The 17,538-nt window shown below is 47.6% G+C and overlaps 1 protein-coding gene across 2 annotated transcripts in view; it reads right to left on the bottom strand.

Annotated features, from left to right (window-relative positions):
• LOC120022450 (poliovirus receptor-like) overlaps positions 1 to 17,538 on the bottom strand; it is a 76,293-nt gene that overhangs the window by 34,762 nt on the left and 23,993 nt on the right. Inside the window, exons 2-7 of one of the 2 annotated variants that reach the window (XM_038966355.1) lie at positions 12,632 to 12,741; positions 12,100 to 12,343; positions 11,496 to 11,795; positions 10,906 to 11,023; positions 10,179 to 10,327; positions 223 to 3,197 (exon numbers count right to left, since the gene is read on the bottom strand). In XM_038966355.1, the coding sequence (XP_038822283.1) occupies positions 2,644 to 3,197; positions 10,179 to 10,327; positions 10,906 to 11,023; positions 11,496 to 11,795; positions 12,100 to 12,343; positions 12,632 to 12,741 (1,475 nt within the window). In that variant the 3' untranslated portion in view covers positions 223 to 2,643. Of the gene's footprint in view, positions 1 to 222; positions 3,198 to 10,178; positions 10,328 to 10,905; positions 11,024 to 11,495; positions 11,796 to 12,099; positions 12,344 to 12,631; positions 12,742 to 17,538 lie in introns of those variants that run through there. The other variant, XM_038966356.1, reaches the window with a different exon arrangement.

Here is a 17,538-nt window from a genome sequence, read left to right as displayed (position 1 = left end):
TTTTCATGTTCCGAGCAAGGAACTTAAACGTTAGCTTTTTTACATGGAACATATTGCACTTTTACTTTCTTCTCCAACACTGTGTTTTGCATTATTTAAACCAAATTGAACATGTTTCATTATTTATTTGAGACTAAATAGATTATATTGATGTATTATAAGTGTTAATTGTTCATTCAGTATTGTTGTAATTGTCATTATTATATATATATAATATATATATAATATATATATATTTAAAAAATAATAAAAATTATTTACAAAAATAAAAAAATACATTACATTTTTAAAAAACTGCAGATTAAATCAGGATTGGCTATTTTCTGGTCCTCCAATAAATCGGTATCGCCGTTGAAAAATCATAATCAGTCGACCTCTATCTGTGATAAGAAAAAGCAAAGGAGCGGGAGTGGGTCACAATATTTACAGAGCAACGGCCCGGACACTAGTACCCAATCAAGTTTCCATCTGGCCGGGGTGGCACAGGAGACCACTCCAAAGGCCCTTTGAGCCAGTCCGGCTTCATTCCGGCTCCGCCAGTGTAATATTCATGTCCATGCGGGTCCCCGTGCTAAGCAGTTTCCTATCACCGTCCCCCAACCCCTTCATCAGTGAGGTTACTGTGCATGAAATGACAGATGAATGACTCAGAGATAGGCTTAGCCATCCATATGTATGACATTATGCAAAACAACTCCTGCATAACATTGGGCTATTGCACGGTGAATCAGCATGTGGGATATACACAACTCGAATCTGTACAATCACGCTACACACACCCTTGCACAATACACACACACTAGTCAGCACACACACTCGGCCGCTACTTTAAAAAGTGAACCGCGCCAATCCGACAGTGGAACATACTGCGGGTGGGGTTAGCCCCTTAACCTCGTTCCAAGTCTGGCAGCGAGTCAATTTCGGTCAACTCAGAACTCGAAAACACATATGCCGGCCAGGCTTAGAACTAATGGGCCTCGCATATGGTCAGAAATATCCCCACACACAGTCACAGGCGTATTTTGTGTGTTACTGCCCCCTTAGAAGGCCCGGCAGAGATTTTTCCATTAACATACAGCAAAAAACTCAACTAAGCATTTCGCCCTGCTAAAATAATAATAATACTGTATTTTGAAGTAGATGATCGATCGTTGACGGTCGACAACAAGGCAGACGGTCGACCTCATAACACTTCATAACTCCTACTGTGTTCGGGAGCAAAACTTCGCAATTTCAGCCGTATGTGCGGCTTGTCTTATTAATGCTTGGGCTTAACTGCATTAAAAAAATTAAAATTAAAATCGCAAAAGCGCTCAATACCAGCCGGAAATCAGCCTCTCTCGCTCTATACCTCTACATGAGATAATGCGCAACACTTTTATGCTTCTTCTACTCCTGAATTAAACATGTGGGCTAGGAACAGCTTGTTCTGGTAAAAAAAAGGGAAATATTCCGCCTCCGGTCCCTCGAGCATCAGCGGCGAAACATTTCTTTACTATTAAATAGACGGTGCATTTATTGACTTGCCGGGGAAATGGAGTCCGCTTCCTTTTTTTAATTGGTCAAACTGACAGGCAGAGCAGGAGGTTCAGTTAGAGCTGGGTGTGCATGTCGATCTGTCGGTCTCTCTTGTACTATCGCTAGGCAGACTAGACGTGGCGCTGATCATTACAGGAGCTGGTTGGTCCCTCAGCGTGGAAGGCTAGTACAGCCTGGCACGGGGCCCAATACCCTGGGATGGTGCCAGCTGACCCGCTGCCCTTCGCTTAGCAGTGATGTTCCACCAACATGAACAGCCAACAGACAGTTGGAAAAACAAACCGATCTGGTCGCACCATTTCTCTCATCCAAACCCCAGCTCCAGCTCGGTCTACCACGTCGCTGGCCTCCCATATGTAAAAGAAAATAATGAAGAAAAAAGAAAGAAAGAAGGAAATGGAAGATGGAAACTGCCTGAGTCATTAACACCAACTGTGGTTCAACAAGGCCTGAAGGCCCAAACATCTTGACAATACAAAGACCATTTACGTAACACTGTGCTATGGAACGCCTGTGATGATGCACATTAAGACAACAAGTTACAGCTTTGTTCCTTGTCCTCCACACCGCGGTCCGCTGGAGGACGTCTTCAAGCAGTAGCCGTGGTTATGGAACGAGTGCGACCATCTATGAGCGCGTCTAAAAGTTTTACCATGAAGGCGACATTGAACGGTACGTTTCCTTACCGAGAAAAAGTCTTAGTGTTTGCAGTCCTGTGGATTAGTTGGCTACTAACGCAGTCACATGGTAATTCTTCACGTTTCACTTGCTAAGCTGAAATGGAGCAGTAAGCAGCATTGAAGATGAGTTACATTGTTACAATTTATTTTGGTGGACTGACTGACTTATCGAGATGTCTAGTCATTGACCAGCGCACTCTAGTTATCATTCTGCTTGTTCCTCAGTTACAGTTCAGTTTCAACGTCTTGTTTTGTTTCTGTAGTGATTTTTTGGGGTAAAATTACCATAAGCGTAGCATGTCTATTTAGTATGCAGGGGGAGGGGTGGTTGTTGGTGGTATCGTTCCAGAGAGGTGGTTGTTGGTGGACTCTCCACCCTGTCCTCAGCTCTCCCTCCTGGACCCTGTTGGTTGACCGCCCCTCTCTAGACGTAGATGGCAGTCCGGGAGATGACCGACCCATCCCGCTGTGACTCCATGTCGTCGTCGAGGTACATGCTGACCCCTCCCATCTCCTCGTTGTGCCGGTGGATGTGATAGGCTGGAACCATGCCCACGCTAAAGCTGTCGTAGCGCTCCTCTTCCTCCTCCAGGCTGTCGCCGAGGGCGTCAAATTTCCTGCGCTCCGCCTCGTCCATCTCGCTGCTCAGCAGGATGTCGTGGGCGGTGGGAGTGGAGCCTGGCGGGCCGTGGAAGTCGTTGACATTCTCCGCCAGCGCTCCGGGGTCGCTCTCGCGGTACGTATAGATGGGCCCGTTGATGTTGGCCCCCGTGCCTTCGTTCTTGTTGCCAGCTCCGCCGAAGAGGCGGGCTTTGTTCCCGTAGGCGCCAGGCTCTCCATTGCCGGGGTAACCGCGCCGTTGCCGGCGACTGCGGGTCACCAGGACAGCAATCAGCGAGCTGACCAGCAGCAGGGCCAGCAGGCTGCCGATGATAGCCCCCGCCACCATGCCTGCGTTGGACGGGTCCACTATGGCCTCTGAAAAGGGGGGAGGAGAGGAGCAAAAGGTAGAGGGAGAGACAAAAAAAATGGGAGGGTAGGAAAGAGGAGGTTGGTCGGTTTTTAAATGGGCCTCTTTCCATACGAGTAGTGTTGTTGTTCTGGTGCTCTCCTGGTGAGATGCGGTCAGTGAGGTGGTGGTGTCTCGATCAGTGTTGTAGCGATTTAACTGGGATTGATTCCTCCCCTTTAGTTGCAGTTTTTTTTTTTTTTTTGCAGCCCCCCGTTGCCCATTTCTACGGTCCTAGTACGGTTGGTGTGAGCCAAGTTTGAGCCGGTCCACTCTTGTTTCGGTAGAGAAACAAAAATGAGGAACACATTTTGTGACCCACGATGTGACGAATCCCGGGTCTGAGATTTTGACCGAGGCGTACATCGGGCACAACAACGCAGAGACGAGAGACAGGGAAAGAGACAGGAAAAGGGAAGTGAAAGGGGACTACAGAAGTGGTAATGACTAGCACACTGTGGTCATGCATGATGGAATTGAAAAATGGAACACGTCGACATACTGCTCTGCTCTGCCCACCCCCACCCTCTCGCACCTAATGGGTCAGTTAGTTTAACCCCGGGCTATGAGCACTCCCCCACTGTAAACCAGTCCAATGGAGGAAATAAACTCAGAGTCACACGAGGCTATAAGAGGCAGAAACCCGCCTGCAGTTTGATCCATTCCAAAAACCAGACCCCATACAGGGCAGCTTGGAATGTCCTGCCAAGACAGAGGGCTAGGGAGATGCAAGGCCCTGATGTCCATATCTAAATCTGGGCATAGGGAGGTGAAAACATCAAAGCCACAGTACAGGGAGAAACAGGACAGGGGTAGTTGGGAGTCAGGACTAAATCAACCAGCAAGGGGTAATAAATGTCAAAATGATCACAGCGAGCTTATATCACCGCCTATATTACTGTCACTCATAGAGATTAGGGGGAAGGAGCACAACAGCCGACCTGAACCATCTTTCCCTGTTTCAGCGAATCACAACTTAGCGAACAGGAAGAGATTCTCAGAACAGGAAAAAGGCAGGGAAAATAAAATGGATCTGGAATGGATGTTGAAAATAATGAGGAGTACGATTTCAGGTTCTTGCTGTAGGTAAAGTACAGGTAAAGTACCCATATGTATAGAACTATAAATATCCAATAATATTTAAAAGGTTGACGCAGTCAAGGCACTTAACGTGCCGAGGGGGAATGTACGGAGTCGGGCTGCCAGTGCTGTACAGTGTGAACTTTATCAATGGGGGTAAGAGCACCTTCTCAACCTCTGCATGCACGTTCACCTCAAATCTTCCGTCCCCAGTCTCCCCCTCCCCTGAATAGCTCCAGCTGTTTCCATGACAATCTCAATCATTTCAATTCCAAGTAGTCTAGTCTGAAGCGACCGGGGCGTTTCTTCAATTCACCCCAATTCCCTCCCACTCTTTCCGTTTTGGAAGCAGACCAAAACGATCACAAACACGTTTTTCTTTACTCCTCAGTTTTCCTCAGTTCTCTACGGCCCATTTAATCCCCCTCTCTCTCTCTGGAGACGCGAAAGTTTCTAAACAATTTATTTTGGAGAACGCCGGGCAGATGTGCTTAAACTAACACGCAGAGCTCTCCCTCACACACACACACAGAATTTAATTGCGGTGCTCGCTCGTCCCCCTACAGAGGTGAGAAACGCTAGGAGGCATCCCCCACCTCACCCCGGTGACATCCCCACCCTTAAGTCAATCTGCTTCCTCCTTCACCAACGCCTTCTTCCCAGCTGCAGTCTCTACGCAGCTGTAACACCGTATTCACACAGTCGGCAAGCACTCTTAAGTGGCCTTGCTGGCTGCTGTGAGGATGCGTCGACAGCACACAACAAGGCGGGGGTGGACTAGCGTAGCGCCGAGGGCGCCCCTCCCAGTCTGAAGCGCCACCACAACAACGTAAGCTAGGAGTTAATGAAAAGAAACGACTGCATGGCGTGATCGTAAAATAAAAATGCATCCTGGAAAGCAGATGGGTGAAACTGGATCGGGTATTGATTTCCAGTGTTGGTGTCTGGCGGTATGTGGCTAGATGTAAACACACCGCATTTCATAGCTGCAAAGGATAAACAGCAGGTTAATGGCTATACTCTGCATACTGGATAATAGAAACTTTGAGAGGGTCCATCAACAAATATTATTGGGTTACCGTCTAAACACATCTGATGGTTTAGCTTACGGGCACATTATTTAGACGCCAATGCTACAGTACACGAGGCACACAATTTACACATGTCAGCACCCGTTTGTCTTAAGACTCAATAAATTCATAACATGAATTTCTATTCTTAGATAAAGGACTCGGATTCTCAATCAGTTCTGCAACTACTGTACCAAGACTGCATTATACACAGACACATGTATTTCGAGACCAATTTTAAGTTAGACAAATCCTGCTGCGATGATTGAATCCAGACCTTGGCTGTTGATAGAGATCAACAAACCGACACACGGTGAATAGCAATGCTGCAATCTGCGTCAAAATGAATTATTCTGTGTTTCCATGAGTCATTCATGAGGGGAAGCTGAAGGGACAGAACAGGAAAGAGAGAGAGAAAAAGTAGTGTGTGGTTCCAGCTTCCTTCTTCCAGAACAGAGTGAGGAGGCCCAAAAGCTAGGGTAGAGGGGGAAAAGCAATCCTCAGTACTAGTCCTGAAGGATTTAGGGCACTCCGTCTTGCATTGACTACCCATTGATTAATGACGGGGGATTATTGAGACAGATAGTCATCTGATGTGCCATAGAGCTAACCCTCTGGCTAATTGAAAGGTAGCTTCATGACCCTGGAGGATTACAGAGGTATGCTCCTGCCTGAGGCTATGCAGATAGTGCAGCCTGTTTCTGCTGGGTCAGGCCAGAGGGCAGTTGCATTTACAAGCCTGAGAAAATGAGGGAAATGACAAAGCGCCAGGCACAAAATGGCAGGGTGTGAGCGGTTAATGCAACGGCAAAGCGTTCGGGCTTAGACTTTATCATTCAAATTGAAATGCAGCCACTCACAGGCAAGGCAATCATTGCCCTTTGCTTGGGTCTGTTAGACGCCTAGCAGTGGAATGACAAATCAGGCATATCATTCTGTCGCTCTTTGACGTCAAACGGCTGAGGCAGAGCGGGATTGGAATTGGGGGGGGGGTCTCTCCTGAGAAAGTCTAGCTGCTACTGCAGGTAGTGTTGGTGGAGAACCTGACCACCAGAGTAAAATTGAAAATGTGTCCCAAGTTCAGTGAAGGAAGCACAAGGTGGTTGCTGACATTTGAATGAAAGTCAAACAAAGTCTTCCTGACTAGTAAGTAATGAACCTCACATTTCTATCAGAAATATTTAGGAGATATACGGTGAATTCAGAAAGTATTCAGACCTCTTGACCTTTTCCACATTTTGATACGTTACAGCCTTATTCTAAAATGGATTAAATGAAATGTTTTTTCATCATCAATCTACACAGAATACCCCATAATGACAAACAGCCTTTTAGAAATGTTGGCAAATTTATAAATAAATAAAAAACAGAAACACCTTTTTTACATAAGTAGTCAGACCCTTCGCTATGAGACTCGAAATTGAGCTCAGGTGCGACCTGTTTCCATTGATCATCCTTGAGATGTTTCTACGACTTAATTGGAGTCCACCTGTAGTAAATTCAATTGATTGGACATGATTTGGAAAGGCACACACGTCTATATAAAAAGGTCCCACAGTGGACAGTGCATGTCAAAGCAAAAACCAAGCCATGAGGTCGAAGGAATTGTCCGTAGAGCTTCGAGACAGGATTGTGTCGAGGCACAGATCTGGGGAAGGGTACCACAACATTTCTGCAGCATTGAAGGTTCCCAAGAACACAGTGTCCTCCATCATTCTTAAATGGAAGAAGTTTGGAACCACCTAGACTCTTCCTAGAGCTGGCTGCCTGGCCAAACTGAGCAATCGGGGGAGAAGAGCTTTGGCCAGGGAGGTGACCAAGAACTCGATGGTCTCTGACAGAGTTTCAGAGTTCCTCTGTGGAGATGGGAGAACCTTCCAGAAAGACAACCACCTCTACAGCACTCTACCAATCAGGCCTTTATGGTAGAGTGGCCAGACGGAAGCCACTCCTCAGTAAAAAGGCACATGACAGCCCGCTTGGAGTTTGCAAAAGGCACCTAAAGGACACTGACCATGAGAAACAAGATTCTCTGGTCTGATGAAACCAAGATTGAACTCCTTGGCGGAGCGAAGTAGAGAGAGATCCTTGATGAAAACCTGCTCCAGAGTGCTCAGGACCTCAGACTAGGGTGAAGGTTCACGGCCCAACAGGACAATGAACCTAAGTACACAGCCAAGACAATACAGGAAGTGGTTTCGGGACAAGTCTCTGAATGTCCTTGAGTGGCCTTGAACCCGATCGAACATCTCTGGAAAGACATGAAAATAGCTGTGTAGCGACGCTCCCCATCCAACCTGACAGAGCTTGAGAAGATCTGCAGAGAAGAATGGGAGAAACTCCCTAAATACAGGGTTTAATTGACCAACCTTGGACATCAGCACTCCACCAGACTGGGTTAGCATGCAGAGCTTAAAGGGATAGTATGACATTTTGGCAACTAAGCCATTTTTCTACTTACTCAGAGTCATATGAACTTAATGAGCATGTTCTGGTAGACTTCTAGTTACTGCGCTAATGCTAATTAGAGACATAAAAATGGCATCCATGAGTTCATCTGACTCTGGGTAGGTAGAAAAAGGGCTTTTCCTCAAATCACCAAAATCTCACACTGTCCTTTTAAGATCTGCAAGCTAACCCTGTCTGGTGGTGCTAATGTCCAAGGTTTGTCAATTTTGCTAGTTCTTTGGGGTTAGTTCTTTGTAACACGCCTCTTCAGGCCACGGGCAAGGTTAGTGGGTCACATTGGACTAGCACCATGGTAGATATTCTCTAACTTGTTTGTTTGTATCTTCCCGACAGGCTCTCCATTGGGCAGGCTTAGCCTCTCTCTGGGCACCACGGGACAGTCTCTGATAAACCACCATGGCCAGGTGCCTGCCTCTCTCCTTATCTCCCTCACAGAGATGAAACCTCACGATCTGGCAGTTCTCACTAAACCCCCTTAACATGGCCTAAGGTGGGAAACAATAATCTGATAAATGGAGATGGATTTTATCTGCTCAATGGAGATGGATTAATCAAGATGTAACAATCAATTAAATAGGAACTTCCAGTGGCCTGCAGCCATTCCAGCCCTGAGGACAAAACCAGAACTAAGGCTACAATACAGTAGGTTACTAGCACCGGGTTTATGTCAGCAGCCATTTCAGTGCCAGCATTTCCTCTCAGCTAGATTAGTGTATTATTCTTTCCCTGTGGAGGAAAGTGTGTGTATGTCCAGAGGATGGCTTGCCTGAGGCAGTAGAGGAAGTAATGTGTGTGTGTGTGTGTGTGTGTGTGTGTTCACGCTGGTCCCTTCAGAAGTGTTCCAGTGTACAGTGAAAATGTAGAGCCAGCTGGACAGCCCACAAAAGGGGGGGGGGGGACTAGAGACAAGGGGTCACGAACCCCCGCCAGGCCTTTGAAAGTCTAGCAGGAGTCATCTAAGAGTTCTATGGAATTTTCTGTTATTATTTTTCCCCTCTCTGCCGCTCTCTCTACGGGGACAGATCCAGCTGGCACCTTGTCGACACTAACACGCCATCTCTGGCACGTGCCCGCTGAGCAAGTGTCGAGCGAGAGAGCGGCGCATTTTCCTCTCCTGTCAGCAGGACTCAGTTCTGTATTTTACACAGAGGTCGTAGGTTACGTGACCGAGCACTCCTCTTTAAAACGTAGAGGAGAAACTTAATCTTCTACTTTGTGCTCGGCACCTCCGTCAACCCTCGTTACAATCACAACCTCAAAGGGGTGTTACGAAAGCCACCCCAGACAAATAGAGCTTGGCGCTTTCATCTGAAGTTAAAGGGAACAGAGAGGGCTTTTAAAATGGTTTCAGGAGTGAAAATTAAGGGAGCTGATTGTGTTTGTACTACAATTGGTTTCATTTAGAAGAAAAAAAAATGTCTGGCACCATCGCTTGGGATGAAACTGGAGGTTGGACCAGATTCTCTCAAGTACTTGCAAAGATGTGGTGCTGGTGGGAGTGCCAGCCAGCCCTAATACAGTGGTCACAAGGCAACGCTGCTAGCCAGAGCTTACTTCTTCCCCACCTCCCACATGTTTCAGCGCCTACAAAGCACCTTTGAGAACAAAGGGAGACAATTCAAAATCTCTGAAAGGATTCCCACGGATTCTAAATGTAGCTTTCACGTTGTCTTTGGTGAGAACAAGTGCTAACTGCACTGGCTCCACTGATCCAAAGGCAGCACCCGTTTTGACCAGGCAGAATCCAAACGTAACAAAGCATAACGGACATCTTGCAAACCATAACTGACGCCCAAGTCGAGGCTAGCCAATGTAAGGCTGTTTTGTGTTCATTGGATCAATGTGTGAAAGCAAGAGAGGAGAAACCGCAGCATATCCGAATACAGGAAAAATCTGTTGAAAGTGCATGCAGAGGAAGAGCGGACTCTTATTTTGAGGGGGGGGGGGGGGGAGGGGGGGGGGGGGAAGAGATCCAGACCTACACTAAGGATGTTAGTGGGGAGAAAAGAAAACCCGGCAAACTGGCTCACACCAACTGGTTTCCCGCATGAATAGAAGAACCCTTCCAAGAACCCCTAAAAGCCAAACCTTCACCCCCTTTTACCTGCCCAGCAGACGACAGAGTTAGCTGTGAGAGAACGTTGGTCTCTCTGACAGTGTAAAGGATGGAAAAGACCACTGTATAGCTCTGATCCCTGTGTGTGTGTGTGTGTCCACAAAATGTCCGGACCTGTGTTCGCTCGTGAGCTGGAACGTGTGCATCAGTGTGTGTACATAAGACTAAGTAAGAGTACGCAGGCGGTTGTCACGTGCTCAGTGGGCTTGACTCACCGATGACCGCCGTGGTGACCTGGTGCTTGCTCACTCCCAGCCGGTTCTTCACCTCGCAGACAAAGGTGGTGTTCACTGCCTCGTCCACCTTCCGCACGATCAGCTTGTTGTCGGCGATCTGTACCGTGTCAGGCATCCGACCGGACATGCTGTGTGTGTGGGGTGGGGGAGAGAGGGGGAGCAGGGGTGAGAGAAGGAGGGAGGACAGAGATAAACGACTTGGAAGAAGCACAGCCTGGTGACGAGTTCCTATCTGGTTCCATATTCAAGACCTCAACTGGAGGAGCAGGCTGTAACAGTCTAACCGCCGTCTGTCTATCACCGCCAGACGAAATTAAGACCATGTGGATAATCAACAAGAGAAAAACAAATTAAATATGTTTTTCTTTTCCGTATAACCAATGCAGAGATACTTGTGTCCCCCATTAAGAGATGAAGGCAAGCTGCTGGGACCCAGAGGACGGGCAATATTGGTGCTCTAGCAGATCAGATTGGAATTGCTAATTGATTGTTTTTGGATGACTGACTCCTTCTGTTGTCTGGGATAGATCGGGGAGACGCTGTCTAAAGTCGTTCTCCCATCTCAGGGTAAATTAAGACCAAAACGGGTAGGGATACTCCTAAAGTCTGGGACAGTCATGGATACTCCAATCTAAAAGCCTGGGACTGCAATTGGGGGGGCGGGTACTCCAAAGATCAGGGGCCAGCTATGGGAAGATTAACTCACGCTGTCCAAGTGACGTTGGTGGGGACAGGGTTGCCAGTGGCCTGGCAGGTCAGGACAGCGTCGGTCCGGCCAATGTACCAGTTGTTATCATAGCCCACTATGGACACAGTCGGGGGATCTGAGAAAGAAGGGGGAAAGGAACAGAGAGAGTAGAGAGAAGGAGAGAGTAGAGAGAGGTGTTACTGTGAATTGGAGCGACCAAGTGAACACTGATTGCCTACTGGGGTGCAGGAGCGGGAGAAGCTTCAACAGAGAGGTTTTCACAGCGAGAGTTGACCTATAAAGCATCACTGAAACTGAAAACTACCACCAGAGGATTGCAGAGATATGACTAGGGACCGATGACTCACGCCAGGTAAAAACAAACACAGGGAAGTCCCAAAATGATTCGGAAATGGAGGTGGTGAACCAGGCTTGTGCGATGAGTAACCCAACCTTGTCTGAGACCTGAGACCTAATGCAAATATTCTGTGCTTTTTCCCTCCCACTTGGTTGAATAAGACAGTTATTCAAACATTTGTTATTTGAGTAATGCCTAGGTTTCGGTTCAGAGGGTTAACAATCTTGTGGTCTGGGTTCGAAACACTTACACTCGACGGACAGCTTCATGGGGAAGGTCTGCGGCTTGTCCTGAGTGCGCTGGCTGATCATGCAGGTGACCTCCTTGCCGTTGTCCTCGGGCGTGGGCACCAGTAGGTACACGCTCCTCACCGTCACCGTGCCGTCCAGACCTTTTTTGGAGGTGGTGTTATCGGTGCCACCGACTTCTCCCATCCACTTGATGGTGGCTGCTGGCTTGCCGTCGGCCGCCTCACACTGGGCCACGACCACTGGTTTGCCGCTTGTGCTGGCCTGGACGATAACGGGAGATGCAGAATTCTTGGGTTTCGCTGAAAGAGAGACGGTAAGTGAATGCATGAGTGAGTTTGTTGTTGTGCATATACAGGAAGTGTGGTCCCTCCTAGAGTCTAAGAAAAGACAACAGTGCAAGAGAAAGGCAGCAGAGATTCAGCTGGCGAGGGTGAAAAGGGAGGCGATCGATGTGGAGGCTTAACAAGGTGGGCGCATTGGAAGTGATGCTTTTCGTGACACCGCATTCATTTGAGGACACTATTAGTCATAGCACCGGAGCCCTCTCTTCGCCGAGAGCAATTAGGGCGCAGACTGAAAGAAAACAAAACACCAGCTGCTCACCAAGTATGACCAGATTGGTGGTGCCTTGCTCATTGCCGCTGGGGTAAGTGGCGTACTCGCAGGTGTAACGCCCGGCGTCAGCCATCTTGAGGCTGGTGATGGTAATGGAGGGGTTTGTCAAGGTGCCTTGGATGAAGCGGACACGCCCGTTGAAGGGCGAGTCGGGGAAGCTTTCGCCGTATATGGGGTGAAAGACGGCAATGTTGTCCCTCTGGCCTTCCGTGGGCTCCCATATCCACGACACCTGCGTCCAAGAATGACAAGGAATTAGAGGGTTGCAGGATGGCAGTCTATGCACATACAGTCTATCCACATGTTCAGTCAATTTCATGAAATAGCATAAAGAACACCCACACTGGCAGAATTTCAATGCAGCAACGTTCGACCACAATGGTTGCTACATTAAAACTCTAGAGAACATCTTTACAGTACTGTCCTTCCTTTTCAAAGAAATCAGAGGGCAATATTTATCGTTCCCTGCGTCAAGGCCGACATGCACAGCAGGCTCTCTCATCGTGTGTTATCTGGCTACCTGTGTGAGCTTGGTGTTTCCTTCATCGACAAACTGACAGCGCAGGTCGACCGACTCGGTAGGGTACGCCTCCACCTCTGGATCCACCCTCACCCGCTGACACGAAGCAGCTGTGGATGGAGAGAGAAAGAGTGAGTGAGCGAGTAACACATATCAGCCTCTCAGTTTCTGCCTGTGGCTCATGCATACAGAACCCCCTCTATAATCCCTACGACTCATACTAATGCTGAGTGTAGTGATTGAGAAGTGCTCTGCCATTGAACCAGAATTCTCCCCCGCAGGGAGACAATGGGGCCCGGGCTGTCAAAAGCAGCAATCAGCCGTTCTCACAACCCCTCCTCCCCAAAACGACATACTAAAATCACTGGGAACAAAATAGACCATCTAGTTTCAGGACATTATTCAGTGGGTAAAGCTCTCTCGGACGCAGGTATAACTACCAAACGGGCCATAATGCTGAAAGAGAAAGAACCACTTATCACTACAGACTGAGCCTATTATTTACAAGTATCGAAATGGAAGGCTCCGGATTCACCCCTCACATCCTGTTAATGGCTGTCTATGATTTCCAGTAAACTGATTTCCTTGTATGCCAGCGTTTTAGATAAACGAGATATGACTATAGTGAAACTTAAAAAGGTACATTCAGAGGTGACGCTGCATGCAGGAAGTAAACACGACGTCATCTCGCCGAGTATGCCTTTATCCATGCTCCGCAGTGCATGAAAGATCCGAGGAGCACAGCCTTGAACCCGTGCCTACTGTAGGCTAAATTGACATGAATAAAAGGCGACAGATTAAGATCTCTTACGTCTTTCGTTCAAAGCACTTCAGTGTGAGCTTTGAGCTGGCAAGCACTGAAGGAGGAGTTCCTTTGAAAAACAATGACTTCCAGCATCAACAGCAAACAGGTATTAGATCCGAGTGAGCGTACCGTCGAGAAATCAGCTCGACAGTATCACAAAGGAGAGCTGTGCTTCAGCTCAATACGGGCTGACATCGACATATGTTGGAGAACAGCAGAGGAAAACCCACATAATTATGCCCGTTTCTTACTGGGCAGTACTGCACATTAACCATAATAGCATGGAAAAATATTTTTTTATTCTATAGTCCTGGGACACTCATCAAGGCTACTCCTTTCATGTAGACATTCTTAATCAAAAAGATTCCTTCATCATTCCTGCATTAGTCAGGAATCATTAGGGATCATTAGCATCACTAAGCAAACGGGAGTGAGCAATAGCCTATTGTCACAGGGCTCACACGCAGAGCCAACGTCATTTGCATCTTCCGGCTTGTTAGCAGCAGTGAACGGGAGAGAACATAATTAACACCTCAGCCATAAAATCAGTGGCGTTAACCACACTGGGGCAATTACAGATTTCAATGCATATACTTTTCCCCTGCTGCCTGGTTGGCCAAAACGCTGACCTCGTACGTACAGTGTTTTTGATCCCCCCCCCCCCCAACTTCATCAACAGCAGTTTTGGTCACAGTGAATGTGGGAAGAGAAAAAGCGGTCGAAATGGGAGAAATATTACAGGAAGCTTTACGACCTGGGGTCTGGGTCGTTTAAAAAGTGGGATCGGTCCTGTACGTGGAGCACCCTTGATAAACACTCCCGAACTAGCAAAATCAAATCCAATTGTACTCGTCACACGCTCCGTAAACAACAGGTGTAGACTAACAGTGAAATGCTTACTTCCGGGTCCTTCCCAACAATGCAGGATTGGTCAGCAGCACGTAAAAACGGCTGCTATCCACTGCAGCGGCTAGTCAAGCGCAAAGGTGTAATTACCGATATTTCTGCCTGAATGATGTAAAAGTAGCAAGTAACGGGATAAGGGGGGGGGGAGAGAAAGTACACAAGCGCCGTCTCATTTCAGGCTGGATTGGAGACAGAAGAACAGGTACAGGTGCTGGCCGAGTTGTGAGGCAGCCAAAATTAAGAGAGAGAACGAGGGAGGGAAAGAAAGCGAGAGAGGAGGAGAGAGGAAGATGGGGAGGGTAGAGAGAGACAGACACACACACACAGAGAGAGGGGGAAACAGAAGGAGAGAGAGCCAAGGCCCGCAGAGGCAGAACGAGAGGAGGGTGGAGAGCACAGGAACAGAGAAACTACAGAGGGAGCTGGAAGAATTGTATGTGGGCACTCTGTTCTTTCTTTTACACCAAAATAGATGAAGAAAGAGAAAGCAGGAAAGAGAATCGAGTGCTGCTGTGTACTTCAGCCCAGAATGTGTCCAATGCGAAATGAGTCGAAGGCAAAGGCACTTTTCCCACCCGCCACTCTTTATGTGACCCCTGCTATGAGCGTTGGCGCAGTGATGACATCGCTGCCATATTAAAGCAGACCTCCGGTGTGCCGGCCCATTCGTCCCCCTCCTCCCTCCCACATCTGAATCCATTAGCTCTGCAGGTACACTGATCACAGCCAAATGGCCATACTAGAGGATTAGGCTCTGGCAGCTAGGGTCATACCTCTCTCTCCCTCTGTCCTTCCCTTCTCACTCTCCCCATCCCCCTCACTTATACAAACACACACATAAGGCAAACTGTAATACAGGCAGAGCAAACTCAGTAAACACACATCATGCAGAGAAAGACACACACACACACCTCACAAAATGACACACAGAGAGAGACACACAGATGGACACAAACACACATACCTCACAAAAGGACACACACACACACACACACAGAGGGACACACACTCACTCAGAGTGCCTCCAGCTGTTTCCCCTCACTCTCCTGTCGATCTGACAGACACTAAGCAGACTGATCCTCTCAACTCTGGCTGTCACCGACTGCCGGCTAGCTCTTTCGCTCTCCACTGCACTCTTTTCCTCGCCCCCTCTCCCCCCGCTCTTCATCTCAAGGTCAAAGTAGTGCTCCCTTCCATCTTCTCTGTACTCCCCAATCCTTTTGTCCCTATCTTTCTCATCTCTACCATTTTGCTCCGTGTCAGTGCGCCTCTCCATCTACCTCCTTTCCACTTTTCACTCCCATGGTCTCAAGTCGGCTCTCTTTACAGCCAATGTCCTTTCACGTCATTCACTCTCTCTTAAGCTTGTAGTCTCCGACTCACTTTTTTCCCTCTCTCTTTGTGCTGTTCTCCTACCCCTCTGTGCTGACTTTGTACAGGGAGGATGGTAATATGTGGAGTGTGTGCGCACACGCTACGGTGCATTGGGAAAGTATTCAGACCCCTTGACTTTTTCCACATTTTCTTACGTTACAGCCTTATCCTAAAATGGATAATGGATCATCATTCTACAAACAATACCCCATAACGACAGAGTGAAAACAGGTTTAGACATTTTTGCAAACGTATTCAACATTAAAAAAATATATATATATATATATTATTTCGATATTTATTCAGACCCTTTTGCCATGAGACACAAAATTGAGCTCAGGTGCATCCTGTCTCCATTGATCATCCTTGAGATGTTTCTAAAACTTGATTGGAGTCCACCTGTGGTAAATCCAATTGATTGGAAAGGCACACACCTGTCTATACAAGGTCCCACAGCTGACAGTGCATGTCAGAGCAAAAACCAAGCCATGAGGTCGAAAGAATTGTCCGTAGAGCTCCGAAACAGTATTGTGTCAAGGCACAGATCTGGGGAAGGATACCAAAAACTGTCTGCAGTATTGAAGGTCCCCAAGAACAGTGTCCTCCATCATTCTTAAATGGAAGAAGTTTGGAACCACCAAGATTCTTCCTAGAGCTGGCCGCCCGGCCAAACTGAGCAATCGGGGGAGAAGGGCCTTGGTCAGGGAGGTGACCAAGAACCCGATGGTCACTCTGACCGAGCTCCAGAGTTCCTCTGGGGAGGTGGGAGAACCTTCCAGAAAGACAACCACCTCTGCAGCACTCCACCAATCAGGCTTTTATGGTAGAGTGGCCAGACAGGAGACACTCCTCAGTAAAAAAGGCACATGACAGCCCGCTTGGAGTTTGCCAAAAGGCATCTAAAGGACTCTCAGACCATGAGAAACAAGATTCTCTGGTCTGATGAAACCAAGATTGAACTCTTTGGCCTGAATGCCAAGAGTCACGTCTGGAGGAAACCTGGCACCATCCCTACAGCGAACCATGGTGGTGGCAGTATCATGGGGATGTTTTTCAGCAGCAGGGACTGGTAGTCAGGATCGAGGGAAAGATGAACAAAGCAAAGTACAGAGAGATCCTTGATGAAAACCTGCTCCAGAGCGTTCAGGACCTCAGCCTGGTGCGAAGGTCCACCTTCCAACAGGACAACGACCCTAGGCACACAGCCAAGACAACGCAGGAATGGCTTCGGGACAAGTCTCTGAATGTGCTTGAGTGGCCCATCCAAAGCCCGGACTTAAACCCGATCGAACATCTCTGGAGAGACATGAAAATAGCTGTGCAGCGACGCTCCCCATCCAACCTGACAGAGCTTGAGAGGATCTGCAGAGAAGAATGGGAGAAACTCCCCAAATACAGGTGTGCCAAGCTTGTAGCGTCATACCCAATAAGACTCGGGGCTGTAATCGCTGCCAAAGGTTCTTCAACAAAATACTGAGTAAAGGGTCTGAATACTTACGTAAATGTGATTTCTGTTTTGTTCATACATTTTCAAGAATTTCTAAAAACCTGTTTTTGCTTTGTCATTATGGGGTATTGTGTGCAGATTGATGAGGGGGGGGGGAAACAATTTAATCAATTTTAGAATAAGGCTGTAACGTAACAAAATGTCAAGGGGTCTGAATACTTTCCAAATGCACTGTATATAAAAAGAGACAATGTGAGAACATTAAAAAGAGTGTGTGTGAGAGAGAAAAAATGTATTGTATATCTGTGTAAAACAAAAGGAACAAGAACTGGTGTGTGTGTGTGTGTGTGTGTGTGTATAGAGGACTGGCGATTG

The sequence above is a fragment of the Salvelinus namaycush genome, chromosome 27, assembly GCF_016432855.1.
Source record: "Salvelinus namaycush isolate Seneca chromosome 27, SaNama_1.0, whole genome shotgun sequence".
NCBI lineage: Eukaryota > Metazoa > Chordata > Actinopteri > Salmoniformes > Salmonidae > Salvelinus > Salvelinus namaycush.
The sequence above is the reverse complement of the archived record's forward strand: the minus strand, read 5'-3'. Positions and strand labels throughout refer to the sequence as shown.